General features: G+C 47.7%; 1 protein-coding gene across 1 annotated transcript in view; it reads right to left on the reverse strand.

Moving 5' to 3' along the window:
* KTN1 (kinectin 1) overlaps nucleotides 1-15,316 on the reverse strand; it is a 194,224-nt gene that overhangs the window by 17,140 nt on the left and 161,768 nt on the right. The window contains exons 32-34 of the mRNA XM_060263166.1: nucleotides 14,095-14,181; nucleotides 6,120-6,209; nucleotides 3,626-3,706 (exon numbers count right to left, since the gene is read on the reverse strand). Of these exons, the coding sequence (XP_060119149.1) occupies nucleotides 3,626-3,706; nucleotides 6,120-6,209; nucleotides 14,095-14,181 (258 nt within the window). The remainder of the gene's footprint in view (nucleotides 1-3,625; nucleotides 3,707-6,119; nucleotides 6,210-14,094; nucleotides 14,182-15,316) is intronic.

Below are 15,316 nucleotides of genomic sequence, written 5' to 3' on the forward strand. Positions count from 1 at the left end.
TTTCATGCTTCAGATGCACATGAAAACTTAGACCCAGCCAGAACCAAACTCTGTGGTTCTTAAAGGTGCCACTGGGCTCAAACTCTGTTCTGTTCCTTCAGACCAACACGGTGACCCACCTGGATCTCGCTACGGGCACTTTCAGCCCTTTGTGGAATTTCCGAAATTGTCTGAAAGCCACCCACTGAGAGCAGAAGAAGAAGAGGAGATTGGGTTTATATCCCACTCTATACACTGAATCTCAGAGCGGTCGCCATCTCCTTTACTTTCTGCCCCCTCCACAACGAATACCCTGTGAGGCGGCTGAGAGAGCTGTGACAGAAGCAGCCCTTTTAAGGACAGCTCTGCGAGAGCTATGGCTGACCCAAGGTCATTCCAGCAGCTGTAAGTGGAGGAGTTGGGGATCAAGCCCCGGTTCTCCCAGATAAAGAGTCCGCGCACTTAACCGCTACACCAAACTGGCTCTCAGGATGGGGCATCAACATGAAAAAAGGGGGAGCATTCAGTGCTTAATTCTCTTCTGCTGAAATGGACAAAACTTTGGCTGGGTCATATCCATAATATTCCAAAGCTCTGCATCAACCTTCCAACAATATGAATTCCAGGCACAGCTTCCAGCGACAAACGAGTCCGAAAGAGACAACGCTGCCGAGCAACCGTTTCCAGTCCGGAGGCAACGTGGACAACTTAAATTTGTGCTGTAGTTCCTCTCCCCCCCCCACCTGCTTCACCAAGACAACATTAGCAAATGACTGAGCCATGGGGCATCCTCTCTCCCCCTCCCCTCACGTACGTGGCATCTTCTAGCAGTGACAGGCTCCTCTGGGCAAAACAAGTACAGCTCTGTTCTCTCTCTCACACACACACACACACACACACACTCCAGCTGAATTCTTCCTGCTACGTGGAAAAGGCCTTTCTGCTTCTAACGCCCCCCCCCCCCCCACAACAAGGGCAAAACCTGACGATTCTGCAAAGGGCCCCAAGATTAAACCGTTTGGGCTAACTGAGGGATCTCTCTTAAGGGGGGGCACTAAGGAAGAAACGCATTTCTTTGCCTATTGCTGGTTCTCGAGGCTTTTTTAAAATAGAAAAGGCCCCGCACGAACTCATTTGCATATCAGGCCACGCCTCTGACATCCCCATTGTTTCGCGCAGGGCTTTTTTGCAGAAAACGCCCAGCAGGAACTCATTTGCATATTAGGCCACGCCTCTGACATCCCCATTGTTTTGCGCAGGGCCTTTTTTGTAGAAAACGCCCAGCAGGAACTCATTTGCATATTAGGACCAGTGTTCTCTCTCAGGTGAGTTAGCGTGAGCTAGCTCACAGATGTTTAGCCTCCAGCTCACACATTTTTGTCTTCGCTCAGGCAGGGATGGCCCCAGAGCACACTAATTGATGCAGCAGTGTGCATAAATTCACAAAGTAGAGTTTTTGCTCAGAGGACTCTGCAGCTTAGAGGGGACATTGATTAGGCCACACCCCCTGACACCAAGCCAGCCGGAACTGCTCTCCTGTGCAGTCCTGCTCAAAAAAATGCCTTACAGGTTCTACAAAAAAGCCCTAAGTGAAACAATGCTGACATCAGGGGGTGTGGCCTAATATGTAAATGAATCCCTGGTGGGCTTTTTCTATAGAAAAGAAAGCCCTGTGCACAGCCAATCAGATCTCCAATGGCCACTCAGAAGTCCTGCAGGGCAAAAGCCCCGCCCACTTTCTCAAAACAGCCCCAGGAAAGGCATTGGTGGGTACCATGGTGCTTGCGGGTGCCACGCTGGGAGCTGTTCCACACAAAGGAGCTACTATTCAACAGTCTGGGTCAGGGGTGGCCAAACTTGCTTAAGGTAAGAGCGACATAGAATAAATGTCAGATGTTTGAGAGCCACAAGGAAGGAAGAAAGGATGGAAAGGATGGAAGGGAGGAAGGGAGGAGGGGAGGGAGGAAGGAAGGAAGGAAGGAAGGAAGGAAGGAAGGAAGGAAGGAAGGAAGGAAGGAAGGAAGGAAGGAAGGAAGGAAGGAAGGAAGGAAGGAAGGAAGGGAGGGAGGGAGGGAAGGAAGGAAGGAAGGAAGGAAGGAGGAGGAGGAGGGAAGGAAGGAGGGAGGGAGGGAAGGAAGGGTTTATTTGAGCAGCAACAGTTCCGGCTGGCTTGGCATTAGGGGATGTGGCCTAATAGGCAAATGAGTTCCTGCGGGGCTTTTTCTACAAAAAAAGGCCCAGGAAGGAAGGAAGAAAAACAGATGGAGGAGGGAGGGAGAGGTGGAAAGAAAGCAACTTTAACTTTAAATGCATTCTCCACGCTGCTGGCTGGCTTCGCTTGGAGAAGGGATTTAAAGAGGGGAATGCCTTCTCCAAGCTCATCAGTGGGGGTGGGGTGGGGGGTTCCAAGAGCCACATGTGGCTCCCGAGCCTCGGTTTGGCCACCCCTGGCCTGAGTGTTCAGCACGATTGCAGCTTCTGACTCTCAGAGGGGTTCTGAGGCCACCCCCTGCCCAAGCAAAGAAGCAGCTGCTTTCTCTCTCTGCCCGAAAGGAACTTTCATGAATGAAGGCAGGGCTTTTTCTGTAGCAGGAGCTCCTCTGCATATTAGGCCACACACCTCTTATGTAGCCAATCCCCCACGAGGTTATGCAGGGGTGTCGAACATTTGTTGTGAGGGCTGGATCTGACATAAAAGAGACCTTGTTGGGATGGGCTGGGCTGGGCCATGTCAGACTGGGCCATGTGTGTACCTATTTAAGATTAGGTAGCAGAGATATAAGTTTTATAAAGAAAAAAACTTAAAAAAACTTAAAACATGCTTAAAACATTAGCACTCGTTGGTCTTAAAGGTGCTTTCTTTGTATTTCTCCCATGCGATCCAGGAAACTGGGCAAAGGAAGCGCTGGCTCTTTCCTTCCATCCCCAAGGGAGGAGCCTCAGCCAATGGAGAAAATAGAGGCTTTGCTCTGTAGCAACTGTGTGATTGAGCAAGCCTTGCAAAGCAAGCTGTGAAGCAGAAGGAAGCAAGATATAGGAAGAGGGAAACAGATAACAGCCAGTTGCTCAGGGACCTGATAGGAGCCCTCCAGTGGCCTGATTCGGCCCCTGAACTGCATGTTTGACACACCTGGCTTACAGGGCTCTGATTACAGGGCCTACTGGAAGCTCTTGGAGGATTGGCTACATCAGGGGTGTGTGGCCTAATATGCAAAGGAGCTCCTGCTAGAATTCCACCCCTGTCTCTTATATAGCCAATCCTCCACGAGCTCACAGAGCTCTTCATACAGGGCCTACTGGAAGCTCCAGGAGGATTGGCTACATCAGGGGGTGTGGCCTAATATGCAAAGGAGGTCCTGCTAGAATTCCTTACAGGGCTCTCAGTACAGGGCCTACTGGAAGCTCCAGGGGGATTGGCTACATGAGGGGTGTGGCCTAATATGCAAAAGAGCTCCTGTTAGAATTCCACCCCTGTCTCTTATATAGCCAATCCTCCAAGAGCTTACAGGACTCTTCATACAGGGCCAGGAGGATCGGCTACATTGGGGGGGTGTGGCCTAATAGGCAAAGGAGCTCCTGCTACAAAAAAAAAGCCCCGAATGAAGGTAAATTTAAAAGAAACACATAAACAGCAATGGGCACCGACCTTCACCTCCTCCGATCGAGGCGTCTCTTCCGTGTGCTCCCTCACCGCCTTTTCAAACCCTCGCATCCATTCCGCGTGGCTCTGCGTTAAAGACAGACACAGTCAGCAAAAGCAGTTGGCGGCCTTGCCAAGTTTAGAAAAAAGACGAATTCGCCAACTGCCGATGGCAGGACTCCAGCTAGCGACTCCCGTTTAATAGCAGCCGAGCTCTTAAGACCACGTGTGCGCTGCCTGCCTGGTCCCCAAAGCCGTAGAATAAAAAGAGGCCAGCGCATAATCCACCGGGTGAGGGGTGGGTGTCCTGCAGGGAATTTTTTGTAGCAGGAACTCCTTTGCATATTAGGCCACACCCACCCGAGATAGCCAATCCTCCAGGAGCTTACAGGGCTCTTTGTACAGGGCCTCCTGTAAGCTCCAGGAGGATTGTCTACATCAGGGCTGTGTGGCCTAATATGCGGAGGAGTTCCTGCTACAGAAAAAAGCCCTGGGGGGGATCTGTATAGGGCAGGAGCCCTCCCTGCAGAAACTCCCCAAGTTGGCTTCTTTCACTTGTGCAATGAGGGCTCGACCCACCAATAAAAATACAAACGTGTCCCTGGAAAAATTAAGGCTTCTGAAAGGGGTCGCTGTAGCAAGGTTGCAACTCTACAAGTTGGCAGAGACTGTTGATGGAACAGAGAATTCTTAAAAGGGGGGGGGGGGGAGAACAGAGCAAGATTTCTGACCTCCTAGTGGCACCTGGCTTTTTTGGCTACTGTGTGACACAGAGTGTTGGACTGGAAGGACCTGTGGCCTGATCCAACATGGCTTCTCTTATGTTCTTAAGTGTGACACAGAGTGTTGGACTGGAAGGGCCACTGGCGTGATCCAACATTGGCGTGATCCAACCTCGGTGGGGTAGGACGGGATATAAATCGAATAAAATAAATAAATAAATAAACATGGCTTCTCTTATGTTCTTAAATGTGACACAGAGTGTTGGACTGGATGGGTCATTGGACTCATCCAACATGGCTTCTCTTATGTTCTTAAGTGTGACACAGAGTGTTGGACTGGATGGGCCATTGGCCTGATCCAACATGGCTTCTCTTATGTTCTTATGTGACACAGAGTGTTGGACTGGATGGGTCATTGGTCTGATCCAACATGGCTTCTCTTATGTTCTTAAGTGTGACACAGAATGTTGGACTGGAAGGGCCATTGGCGTGATCCAACATTGGCGTGATCCAACCTCGGTGGGGTAGGACGGGATATAAATCGAATAAAATAAATAAATAAATAAACATGGCTTCTCTTATGTTCTTAAATGTGACACAGAGTGTTGGACTGGATGGGTCATTGGACTCATCCAACATGGCTTCTCTTATGTTCTTAAGTGTGACACAGAGTGTTGGACTGGAGGGGCCACTGGCCTGATCCAACATGGCTTCTCTTATGTGACACAGAGTGTTGGACTGGGTGGGCCACTGGCCTGATCCAACATGGCTTCTCTTATGTTCTTATGTGTGACACAGAGTGTTGGACTGGATGGGCCATTGGCCTGATCCAACATGGCTTCTCTTATTTTACATCTAAAAAACAGTCCGCAGACCATATAAATCAGGGGCATCAAACAAGCAGTCTGGGGGACAAATCAGGCCCCCAGAGGACTCCTATCAGGCCCCTGAGCAACTGACGGTCACCTGCTTCCTTCTCCCTCTCTCTTGCTTCCTTCTGCATAACAGCTTGCTTTGCAGCAAGGCTCTCTCAGTGCACACCAGGGCTACTGAGCCAAGCCACTCTTCCTTGAACTCTTTTGTTATGAGGGCCAGCTATGACATAAATGAGACCTTGTTGGTCTAAGCCATGTGTGTCCTTATTTATGATTAGGTAACAGAGATACAAACTTTATAAAGGACACAGACAAACAAAGATTTTTTAAAAACCTTAAAACATTAGCACTTCTTGGTCTTAAAGGTGCTTTCTTTGTATTTCTCCCATGGGATCGAGGGAACTGGACAAAGAAAGTTCTGGTTCTTTCCTTCCTTCCCCAGGGGATCAGGAGGGGGAGGAGCCTCAGCCAATAGAAGGGAGAGAGACTGGGCTCAGTAGCTCTGTTGTGCAACTGACAGAGCCTGGCAAAGCAAGCTGTGATGCAGAAGGAAACAAAAGAAAGAGAGAAGGAAGCAGATGACAGCCAGTTGCTCAGGGGTCTGATGGGAGCCCTCTGGGGGCCTGATTCGGCCCCCGGGCTGCATGTTTGACACCCCTGTTCTAGATCCAAGGATGCTTTTCCAGGTCTTATATAGCTGGAACCAACTGTCGAAGAAATCCCAAGGACAAATTTCGTAAAATTTCCTTCTATCCACTAGACAGCCCTAGTGGCTCTTTGCACAGCCAATGAGTTGTAGTCACGAGTCTGAAGTTTCCATATTTTAAAAACGAACAGCACACGACAGACCAGCCCAGTGGCAACTAGGGGCAACATGAGCCGAGGGTGATTCTGCCGTCTTACCAAAGAGGAAGGAAGAGAGACAGCCGGGAACAGCTTCTGCAGGGCCGTTCTTGTCTCCTTTTCGACCGTCTCCAAGGACTGCTGCCTCTCCTGGGGAGACACAACGGGAAAGAGAAACAGTACAAATAAATAAAAAAAAAACCACCACTGGAAAACAATCAGGCCAAATTTCGCTTCCTGCACAAAATACTGCTTCCCTAATCTGGAGAGCCAGTTTGGTGTAGTGGTTAAGTGTGCGGACTCTTATCTGGGAGAGCCGGGTTTGATTCCCCACTCCTCCACTTGCACCTGCTAGCATGGCCTTGGGTCAGCCATAGCTCTGGCAGAGGTTGTCCTTGAAAGGGCAGCTGCTGGGAGAGCCCTCTCAGCCCCACCCACCTCACAGGGTGTCTGTTGTGGGGGAGGAAGGGAAAGGAGATTGCAGGCCGCTCTGAGACTCTTTGGAGTGGAGGGCGGGATATAAATCCAATATCTTCTATCTTCATCTTCATCTTCTTCTAACAAATTTTGAACAACAAAACTGATGCTCTTCTTTGCATGTCTAACATGGAATCGCTTCAGGGCATGGCCTTCATGCTGTTTTCCAGCAGAAAGATCCATGAAAAAGCCATCCCATTCTCATAGGCCTGTTTCACCCCTATATGGTTTCAAGCAGGATGCTTTGCTGGTCTGCAGCAGGGAGATTTGAGTCCCGTAGCGCCTGAGAGACCAGCTAGATTCCGCTGGCGTAAGCCTTTAAGAGTCAAAGCTCTTTGAAAAAACTATTTGACCAAAGTATCTAACAAAGAAGAAGAAGAAGATATTGGATTTATATCCCGCCCTCCACTCTGAAGAGTCTCAGAGCGGCTCACAATCTCCTTTCCCTTCCTCTCCCACCACAGACACCTTGTGAGGTAGATGAAGATATTGGATTTATATCCCAACCTCCACTCCGAAGAGTCTCAGAGCGGCTCACAATCTCCTTTCCCTTCCTCCCCCACCACAGACACCTTGTGAGGTAGGTGGGGCTGAGAGAGCTCTCCCAGAAGCTGCCCTTTCAAGGACAACTCCTGCGAGAGCTATGGCTGACCCATGGCCATTCCAGCAGGTGCAAGTGGAGGAGTGGGGGAATCAAACCCGGTAAGAGTCCGCGCACTTAACCACCACACCAAACTGGCCCAGGCTGCCCTGATCTCATCAGAGTAGGGAATGATATCTTATACCCTGAACGCCGACTGAAACGTAATAGTGTCAACTGATATGAGCACCAGAATGTTTTAACCGTTTTAATGGTTTTAATAATGTAACGTGAACTGTTCTGTTTTAACGTGTTGTGAGCCGCCCAGAGCCTGCTCCGGCGGGTAAAGCGGGATATAAATCCAATAAGCATAAACATAAACATCAGATCTCAGAAGCTAAGCAAGGTCAGCCCTGAGCAGTGGTTGGATGAGAATCTGCCAAATAAGGCTGACATATGAACATATATGAACAAATGAAGCTGCCTTATGCTGAATCAGACCCTCGGTCCATCAAAGTCAGTCTTGCCTACTCAGACTGGCAGTGGCTCTCCAGGGTCCCAAGCTGAGGTTTTTCACACCTATTTGCCTGGACCCTTTTTTGGAGATGCTGGGGATTGAACCTGGGACCTTCTGCTTACCAAGCAGATGCTCTACCAAAGGGCCACCGCCCCTCCCCAAGAAACGACACAGGTCGACAAGATTATGCACGGGATAGCGAAGGTAGAGAAAGAAGTCCTTTTCTCCCTCTCTCACAATACAAGAACTCATTGGTACTCAATGAAATTGCTGAGCAGTTGGGTTAGAACGGATAAAAGGAAGTCCTGCTTAACCCAAAGGGTGATTAGCACATGGAATTCACTGCCACAGGAGGTGGCAGCAGCTACAAGCACGGCCAGCTTCAAGAGGGGATTGGATCAACATATCGAGCAGAGGTCCACCAGTGGCTATTAGCCACAATGCATAGATGGAACTCTCTGTCTGGGGCACACTGAGTGACACAGAGTGTTGGACTGGATGGGCCATTGGCATGATCCAACATGATTTCTCTTATGTTCTTATGTCAGGGGCAGTGATGGTCTGTATTCCTGGTGCTGGGGGGGGGGGGCAACAGTGAGAGGGCTTCTAGTGCCCTGGCCACACTGATGGACCTCCTGATGGCACCTGGCTTTTTTGGCCACTGTGTGACACAGAGTGTTGGACTGGATGGGCCATTGGCCTGATTCAACATGGTTTCCCTTATGTTCTTATGTCTGGGGCAAGTAATGCTCTGTATTCTTGGTGCTTGAGGGGGGGGGGCAAAAGTGGTAGGGCTTCTCGTGTCCTGGCCCCACAGATGGGCCTCCTGATGGCACCTGGCTTTTTTGGCCACTGTGTGACACACAGTGTTGCACTGGATGGGCCATTGGCCTGATCCAACATGGCTTCTCTTATGTTCTTATGTGTGACACAGAGTGTTGGACTGGATGGGCCACTGGCCTGATCCAGCATGGCTTCTCCTATGTTCTTATGTGACACAGAGTGTTGGACTGGAGGGGCCATTGGCCTGATCCAACATGGCTTCTCTTATGTTCTTATGTGTGACACAGAGTGTTGGACTGGATGGGCTATTGGCCTGATCCAACATGGCTTCTCTTATGTTCTTATGTGTGACACACAGTGTTGGACTGGATGGGCCATTGGCCTGATCCAACATGGCTTCTCTTATGTTCTTATGTGTGACACAGAGTGTTGGACTGGATGGGCCACTGGCCTGATCCAACATGGCTTCTCCTATGTTCTTATGTGACACAGAGTGTTGGACTGGAGGGGCCATTGGCCTGATCCAACATGGCTTCTCTTATGTTCTTATGTGTGACACAGAGTGTTGGACTGGATGGGCCACTGGCCTGATCCAACATGGCTTCTCCTATGATTGTAACTAGGACAGTGAGATGCTGGCCTGTGGGGGCGACTATGCAGCTTCAAGACTGCTTTGAACGAACAAATTGGGACATCTTTGAACATCCAGACCTAGAGTGTTATACAGATACAGTTTTGGGGTATATGGCCCACTGTATTGATATTGTTACAACAAACAAGTGTATTCGAACCTATCCAAATCAAAAGCCATGGATGACTGGCACTGTTAGGTTTCTCTTGCATAGGAGATATAAGGCTTTTAAGTCTGGGGATGCCTCACTTTACAGTGTGGCCAGAGCAAATTTGAAGCGGGGTATTAAACAGGCCAAAGCTGCATATAAGGGCAGGATAGAAGAATGGCTTTCTCAGAATAATTTGAGACAAGCCTGGCAGGGGATTCAGCAGTTAACTAATTTCAAGGCGCTAAAGGCTAGTACGAATGGAAAGCAGGAGCTGGCAGAGGAGTTAAATACTTTTTATGCCCGGTTTGAAGTGGATCAAAAGGAAGCGGAATTACTAGTAACATCATCATTGGGGACCGAGCAAGGTGCTCCTTTCGTTGTGAGGGAGCACGATGTTAGGTGTATAATGAAGGCAGTAAATTCTAGAAAGGCTGCAGGTCCCGATAATATCCCTGGTTGTGTGGTAAAGGAATGTGCAGGGCAGTTAGCCGGGGTGTGGACTGAGATTTTCAATCGTTCTTTGTCACAATCCATTGTTCCCACTTGTTTGAAGGCTTCCCTTATTGTCCCAATACCAAAGAGGACGCCAGCAAAGGTTTTAAATGACTATAGGCCAGTGGCCTTGACTTCTGTGATAATGAAGTGTTTTGAACAATTAGTTCGAAAATATATTATTTCCTGCCTTCCTGTTATTTTTGATGAATATCAGTTTGCTTACAGGAAAAATAGATCTACTGAGGATGCTGTTAATACTGTTCTTTATACTGCTTTATCGCATTTGGATAAAAAGGGGACGTATGTTAGAATGTTGTTTGCAGATTTTAGTTCTGCTTTTAATACAATATCACCCCATAGATTGTTGTCTAAGCTTAAAGATTTGAAGCTGTCGGACTCTATATGTGAGTGGATTTTGAATTTTTTGTCAGGTCGTTCACAAAGGGTTAAAATGGATGGATATATTTCCTCCGTGAAGATCTTAAATACTGGCACCCCTCAGGGATGTGTCTTGAGTCCACTTCTTTTCACTATTTACACATCTGATTGTGTTTCCAGCAGTCTGAGTAACAAAATCATTAAGTATGCAGATGATACAACGTTGGTAGGGCTCATCTCTGAAGATGATGAGTCTGCGTACAGGAGGGAAGTTCAACAGCTGTCCCTTTGGTGTAAAGTAAATAATCTTATTTTAAATATAAATAAGACGAAGGAAATTATAGTGGATTACAGGAAGAGTAGTTTGGACACCCAGCCGTTGTTTATTGATGGTGTTATGGTAGAACAGGTGACAGAATGGAAGTTTCTGGGAATTACCATGAAACAGGATCTAACATGGGGGGCAAATACTTTAGCTCTAGAGAAAAAGGCCCAGCAACGACTATACTACTTAAGACTCTTAAGATCACTACAACTGTCAGGGAGTCTGCTGGTTGCCTTTTATCGTAGTTCCATTGAGAGCATTTTATCTTATTGCCTCTGCGCGTGGTTTGGGAGCTGCACGGAAGCAGAGAGAAGGGTGCTCCAAAGAGTGACGAGAAGAGCACAAAAGATTTGTGGATGTTCTCTCCCCTCATTGGTGGATCTGTATAATATGGCATGTAAAAGGAAGATACAAATGATCCTAAGGGACCATACACATCTGGGCCATTTGCTTTTTGAGATCTTACCGTCAGGTAGACGATATAGAGTGTTGAAGGCTAGGACAAACAGATTTAAGGACAGTTTCTATCCAAGTGCTGTGGTTAGGTTAAATGCAGGGTTATGAAGGATTATCTGTTTTAGATGTATTTAATGGTTTAAATGGTTTTAATGGTTTTATGAATGTTTAATGGTTTTATGAATGTTTATTTAAGGGTTTAAATGGTTTTAATGGTTTTATGAATGTTTATCCGTTTTAGATGTATTTAAATGGTTTTAATGGTTTAAATGGTTTAATGGTTTCAGATGTATTTAAATGGTTTATGAATATGTGTGTTTGATGTGTTGGTATGTTTGTGGAAGAGCACCTCATTTCGTTGCTCTCTTTTTGTTGAGAACAATGACAATAAATTCATCTATCTATCTATCTATCTATCTATCTATCTTATGTGTGACACAGAGTGTTGGACTGGATGGGCCACTGGCCTGATCCAACATGGCTTCTCTTATGTGTGACACAGAGTGTTGGACTGGATGGGCCACTGGCCTGATCCAACATGGCTTCTCTTATGTTCTTATGTGTTACACAGAGTGTTAGACTGGATGGGCCTTTGGCCTGATCCAACATGGCTTCTCTTATGTTCTTATGTGTGACACAGAGTGTTGGACTGGATGGGCCATTGGCCTGATCCAGCATGGCTTCTCTTATGTTCTCATAAAATGTTGACCACAAGGGACTGGATGGGCCATTGGCCTGATCCAACATGGCTTCTCTTATGTTCTCATAAAATGTTGACCACAAGGGATTTTTAAAAACCTGGCAAAAAACCTGCCCTTGGTGGGGGTGGGGTGAGAGGCAGGAGGGAGAAGTACGTATTAAATCCCCATGCAGAAGTGTCATGCTGCTAGAAATGTCCGGTGTCCACAGGAGAACACGGGAAGCAACCGCAAAAGGGCAAGGCAAGTCTTCCATCTTGATCCAGATTCTGGCTGGTTTTCACAGAGAGCCTGAGACGCCAAATGAAAGGTGGGATAAAACCCCCTCCTTCTTCAAAAGAGAGCCAGCATGGCGTAGCGGTTAAGCGTGTGGACTCTAATCTGGAGAACCAGGTTTGATTCCCCATTCCTCCTCCACGTGCAACCAGTTTTGTGACCTTTTGCCAATCACAAGTTCTTTCAGAGCTGTCCTCTCAAGAGCAGTTTCTGTCAGAGCTCTCTCAGCCCCACCTGCCTCACAGGGTGCCTGTTGCGGGGAGGGGAAGGGAAAGGAGATTGTAAGCCGCTCTGAGACTCTGAGGGAAGGGTGAGGGTTTAAATCCAATCTCTTCTTTCTTCTTCTTCAACTGAACACCTATGTTTTACCTTTCTGTCTGGCAGCCTTTGGAATAGCCCAAGATATTTTCAGCCCCTCACGTGGCCTAACTCTGGGCTCTTCAACACTGTGCTCATGGGTGCCTGTCAACACCTTTCCTGATGCTCGCAAAGCGTTTTCCGAAAGTGGGCAAGGCCAGGTGGGGCTTTTGTCCAGCAAGGCTTCTCATTGGCCACTGAAGATTTGATTGGCTGTGGGTTGTCTGCACAGGGCAGTCTTCCCTCTAAGCTGAGTTAGTGTGAGCTAGCTCACCGTTTTTTCAGCCTCCATCTCACACTTTTTTGTCTTAGCTCGGGAAGGATGGCCCCGGAACAAACTGATTTACGAAGTAGCCAAATCGCTCATTCACAAATTTAACGCCAGTAGCTCACAAATTCACGGGAACATGGGTCTTCAGTGTTACTGAAGGTAAGCTGCAGAAGGAGAATTGCAGATATATACCCCTACCAGCGGGGCCCCAGACATAAGAAGTGAGCTCCTCCCGTTACAAATTCTATTACATCTTTAAGCTGCTATTGGACTCCTGCTATTTTCTATCCTTTCCGAGTAAAGGGCAATTCGCTGTTACAGCAAAGGCACGGTTCAGGGCACGATCCTCCCACACTTAAGGCCTTTAGCATCTCACAGATTTCAACAGGAGCGATTGCTGAATGTGTGCTGGACTACACTACTGCAAAAGACTGGGACTTAAAATGCTTAAAGTCTCAGGGCTGGGTTCTACCTTTCTACCGCAAACTTCCTCAGTTGGGTGCCACGTTTCAATTTTATTTTTTGCCAAGCACCAAGATTATTAGGGCTGCCGGGCTGTTGCTTGGCAACTGGTGGGAGGGGCTATGGGCGGCGACATAATGTCTTCTGCACTGCCGCATCACTTCCGGGAAGAACCTGGAACAAAATCTGTGGCGGAGTGTGAGCTTTCGTGAGTCACCGCTGTCATCTGCTTCCTTCGCCATCACAGCTTGCTTTGCCAGGCTTGCTCAGTCCCACAGCAATTACAGAGGAAGGAGGGGAGGCAGAGCTTGCTTTGCCAGGCTCTCTCAATCACACAGCAGAGCTACTGAGCCAAGCCTCTCTTCCTTCTATTGGCTGAGGCTCCTCCCCCACCAGTCTCCTGGGGAAGGAAGGAAGGAAAGAGCCAGAGCTTCCTTTGCCCAGTGCTCTGGATCTCATGGGAGAAATACAAAGAAAGCACCTTTAGGACCAGTGAGTGCTAACGTTTTACGCATGGTTTTTTTTAAAAAAAATTAACTGTGTTTGTGTTCTTTATAAAGTTTATATTCCTGCTACCTCATCTTAAATAGGAACACACGCGGCCCAGCCTGACATGGCCCGGCCCAACAAGGTCTCATTTATGTCAGATCCGGCCCTCATGAGTTTGACACCCCTGCCATAGAGTTTCTGGCGATTCCTAGAGCTACCCTACGTTGCTTGGGAGTTTTCCCAGGAAGTAACGGAGCAGTGCAGAGGACGCTGGTTTTTTTTTTTTTTCTTTTACTCCTGCTGCCTAAAAATTATCCATTCCTTGGCTGACAGGTTAATTTAGCAATCAAGGAAAGAAAGGTATAAGCGGTCAACGAGATTTTTGAAGATTCCACCACCGTAGAGAGAGAACGCACAGGCCTGCGGCTCTGGCAACAACTGTTCGAACAAAAACGACAAAACGAAGCAGAAAAATCAGCATGCTCGCAAATCAAACGACAAATAAATCCAGCGAATGAGACAATTAAGATGACAGGCACAAGCAGAAATGAGAGAAAGGGAGCGCATTCGGAAGAGAGTTATCTTTAAACTGCAGTAAAAGTCAAAATGCTTCCGCTTGATTTTTAAAAAGGCGGCTGGCAAGATTCGCTTAAAGGCAATCGTGTCTAGCAGTTTAAGTTATTTACAACCTTGGCCGTCTTGGTCTCTCTGTCCTGCAGCAATTTTTCTGTTGAGGCCAATGCTTCCATGGCTTTCCAGTTTTTCTCCCGGAGGTCCTAATCGTTTTTAGAAAGAATGGTTTCAGTTCAGCCAAGAATTTAAAAAAAACCTTTCCCCCCCCCTGCTTTCACTTTCAGAGAAGGTGGAGCATTTTTATTTGCAAATTCCGTGTCAGGGTCACCAGGTCCAACTCAAGAAATATCTGGAGACTTTTGGGGGGTGGGGCCAAGAGGCTTTGGGGGTGGAGCCAGATACCCATGGATCAATTCTCCATTATATTCTATGAGAATCGATCCATAGGGAATAATGGAGTGTCCAGCAGACATTTCCCTCCCCTCCCCCGCTTTCTGATGACCCTGAAGCGGGGGGGGGGGGCTCCAAACCGGGGGACCCCCTGCCCCCACCTGGGGAGAACCTGGAAATCTAACAGACATATTCTGAACCTTGCTGGTCTCCTGTGAATGTATTGTAAAGACTGGGTTCCAGTGATAAAGAACCCTCCAAACTGAAGAAAGACGGATGAAACGTCTTGATATCTAGCGCAGACCTCTTTGGAAGGGCTTCTTTTAGTTCCACAAACTAAATACGGGAATATTGTCACTCCTTGGAAAGACTGTTTTTGAACTGTCTCCTGTGAATGTCTTTTTGCTACATGCTCTTGTCTATCAGAAGGTCTACGTGCAAGCTTTGTCAGAGCACCACTGACCTCTACATTACACTGTTTTGTTGTTTAAAATTCATAGTGTCTCTTAGCGGTTTGTTATTCATATACCCACCTAGGGATTGGCAACCCTATCAGGGACGGCAAAAACCCGACAAGGGGCACCAGCCAGAGCTAAGCGTGATGGTTAGGAGAGGGAGTTTTGCATGCGGCGTTTCCAAAAAGCGGACAGAAACAAAATAAAATCATTTGTTGATCGTTCTCCTTCCCTTCCCCCCAATCTCTTTCTGGCTTCTAGGGCTGCAGCCTTCATACTTTGACTGCACTTAAATAGGAAGAAAAAGGAGAGGTATTCAGAAGCCAACACCACACAAGAATTGTGCACGCATACACCCTGAAGCAGGAAGCAAAACCATTTGAGGTGCATTTAAATGGGCTGAAGAAATCTAGAACCCACTGGAGCGGTTCCAGAGACACCAAAGGGAGCAACTGACTGGAAGCCTGCGCATTATTGTACACCACCTAGAACA

Source organism: Heteronotia binoei, chromosome 21, assembly GCF_032191835.1.
Source record: "Heteronotia binoei isolate CCM8104 ecotype False Entrance Well chromosome 21, APGP_CSIRO_Hbin_v1, whole genome shotgun sequence".
NCBI classification, from domain to species: domain Eukaryota; kingdom Metazoa; phylum Chordata; class Lepidosauria; order Squamata; family Gekkonidae; genus Heteronotia; species Heteronotia binoei.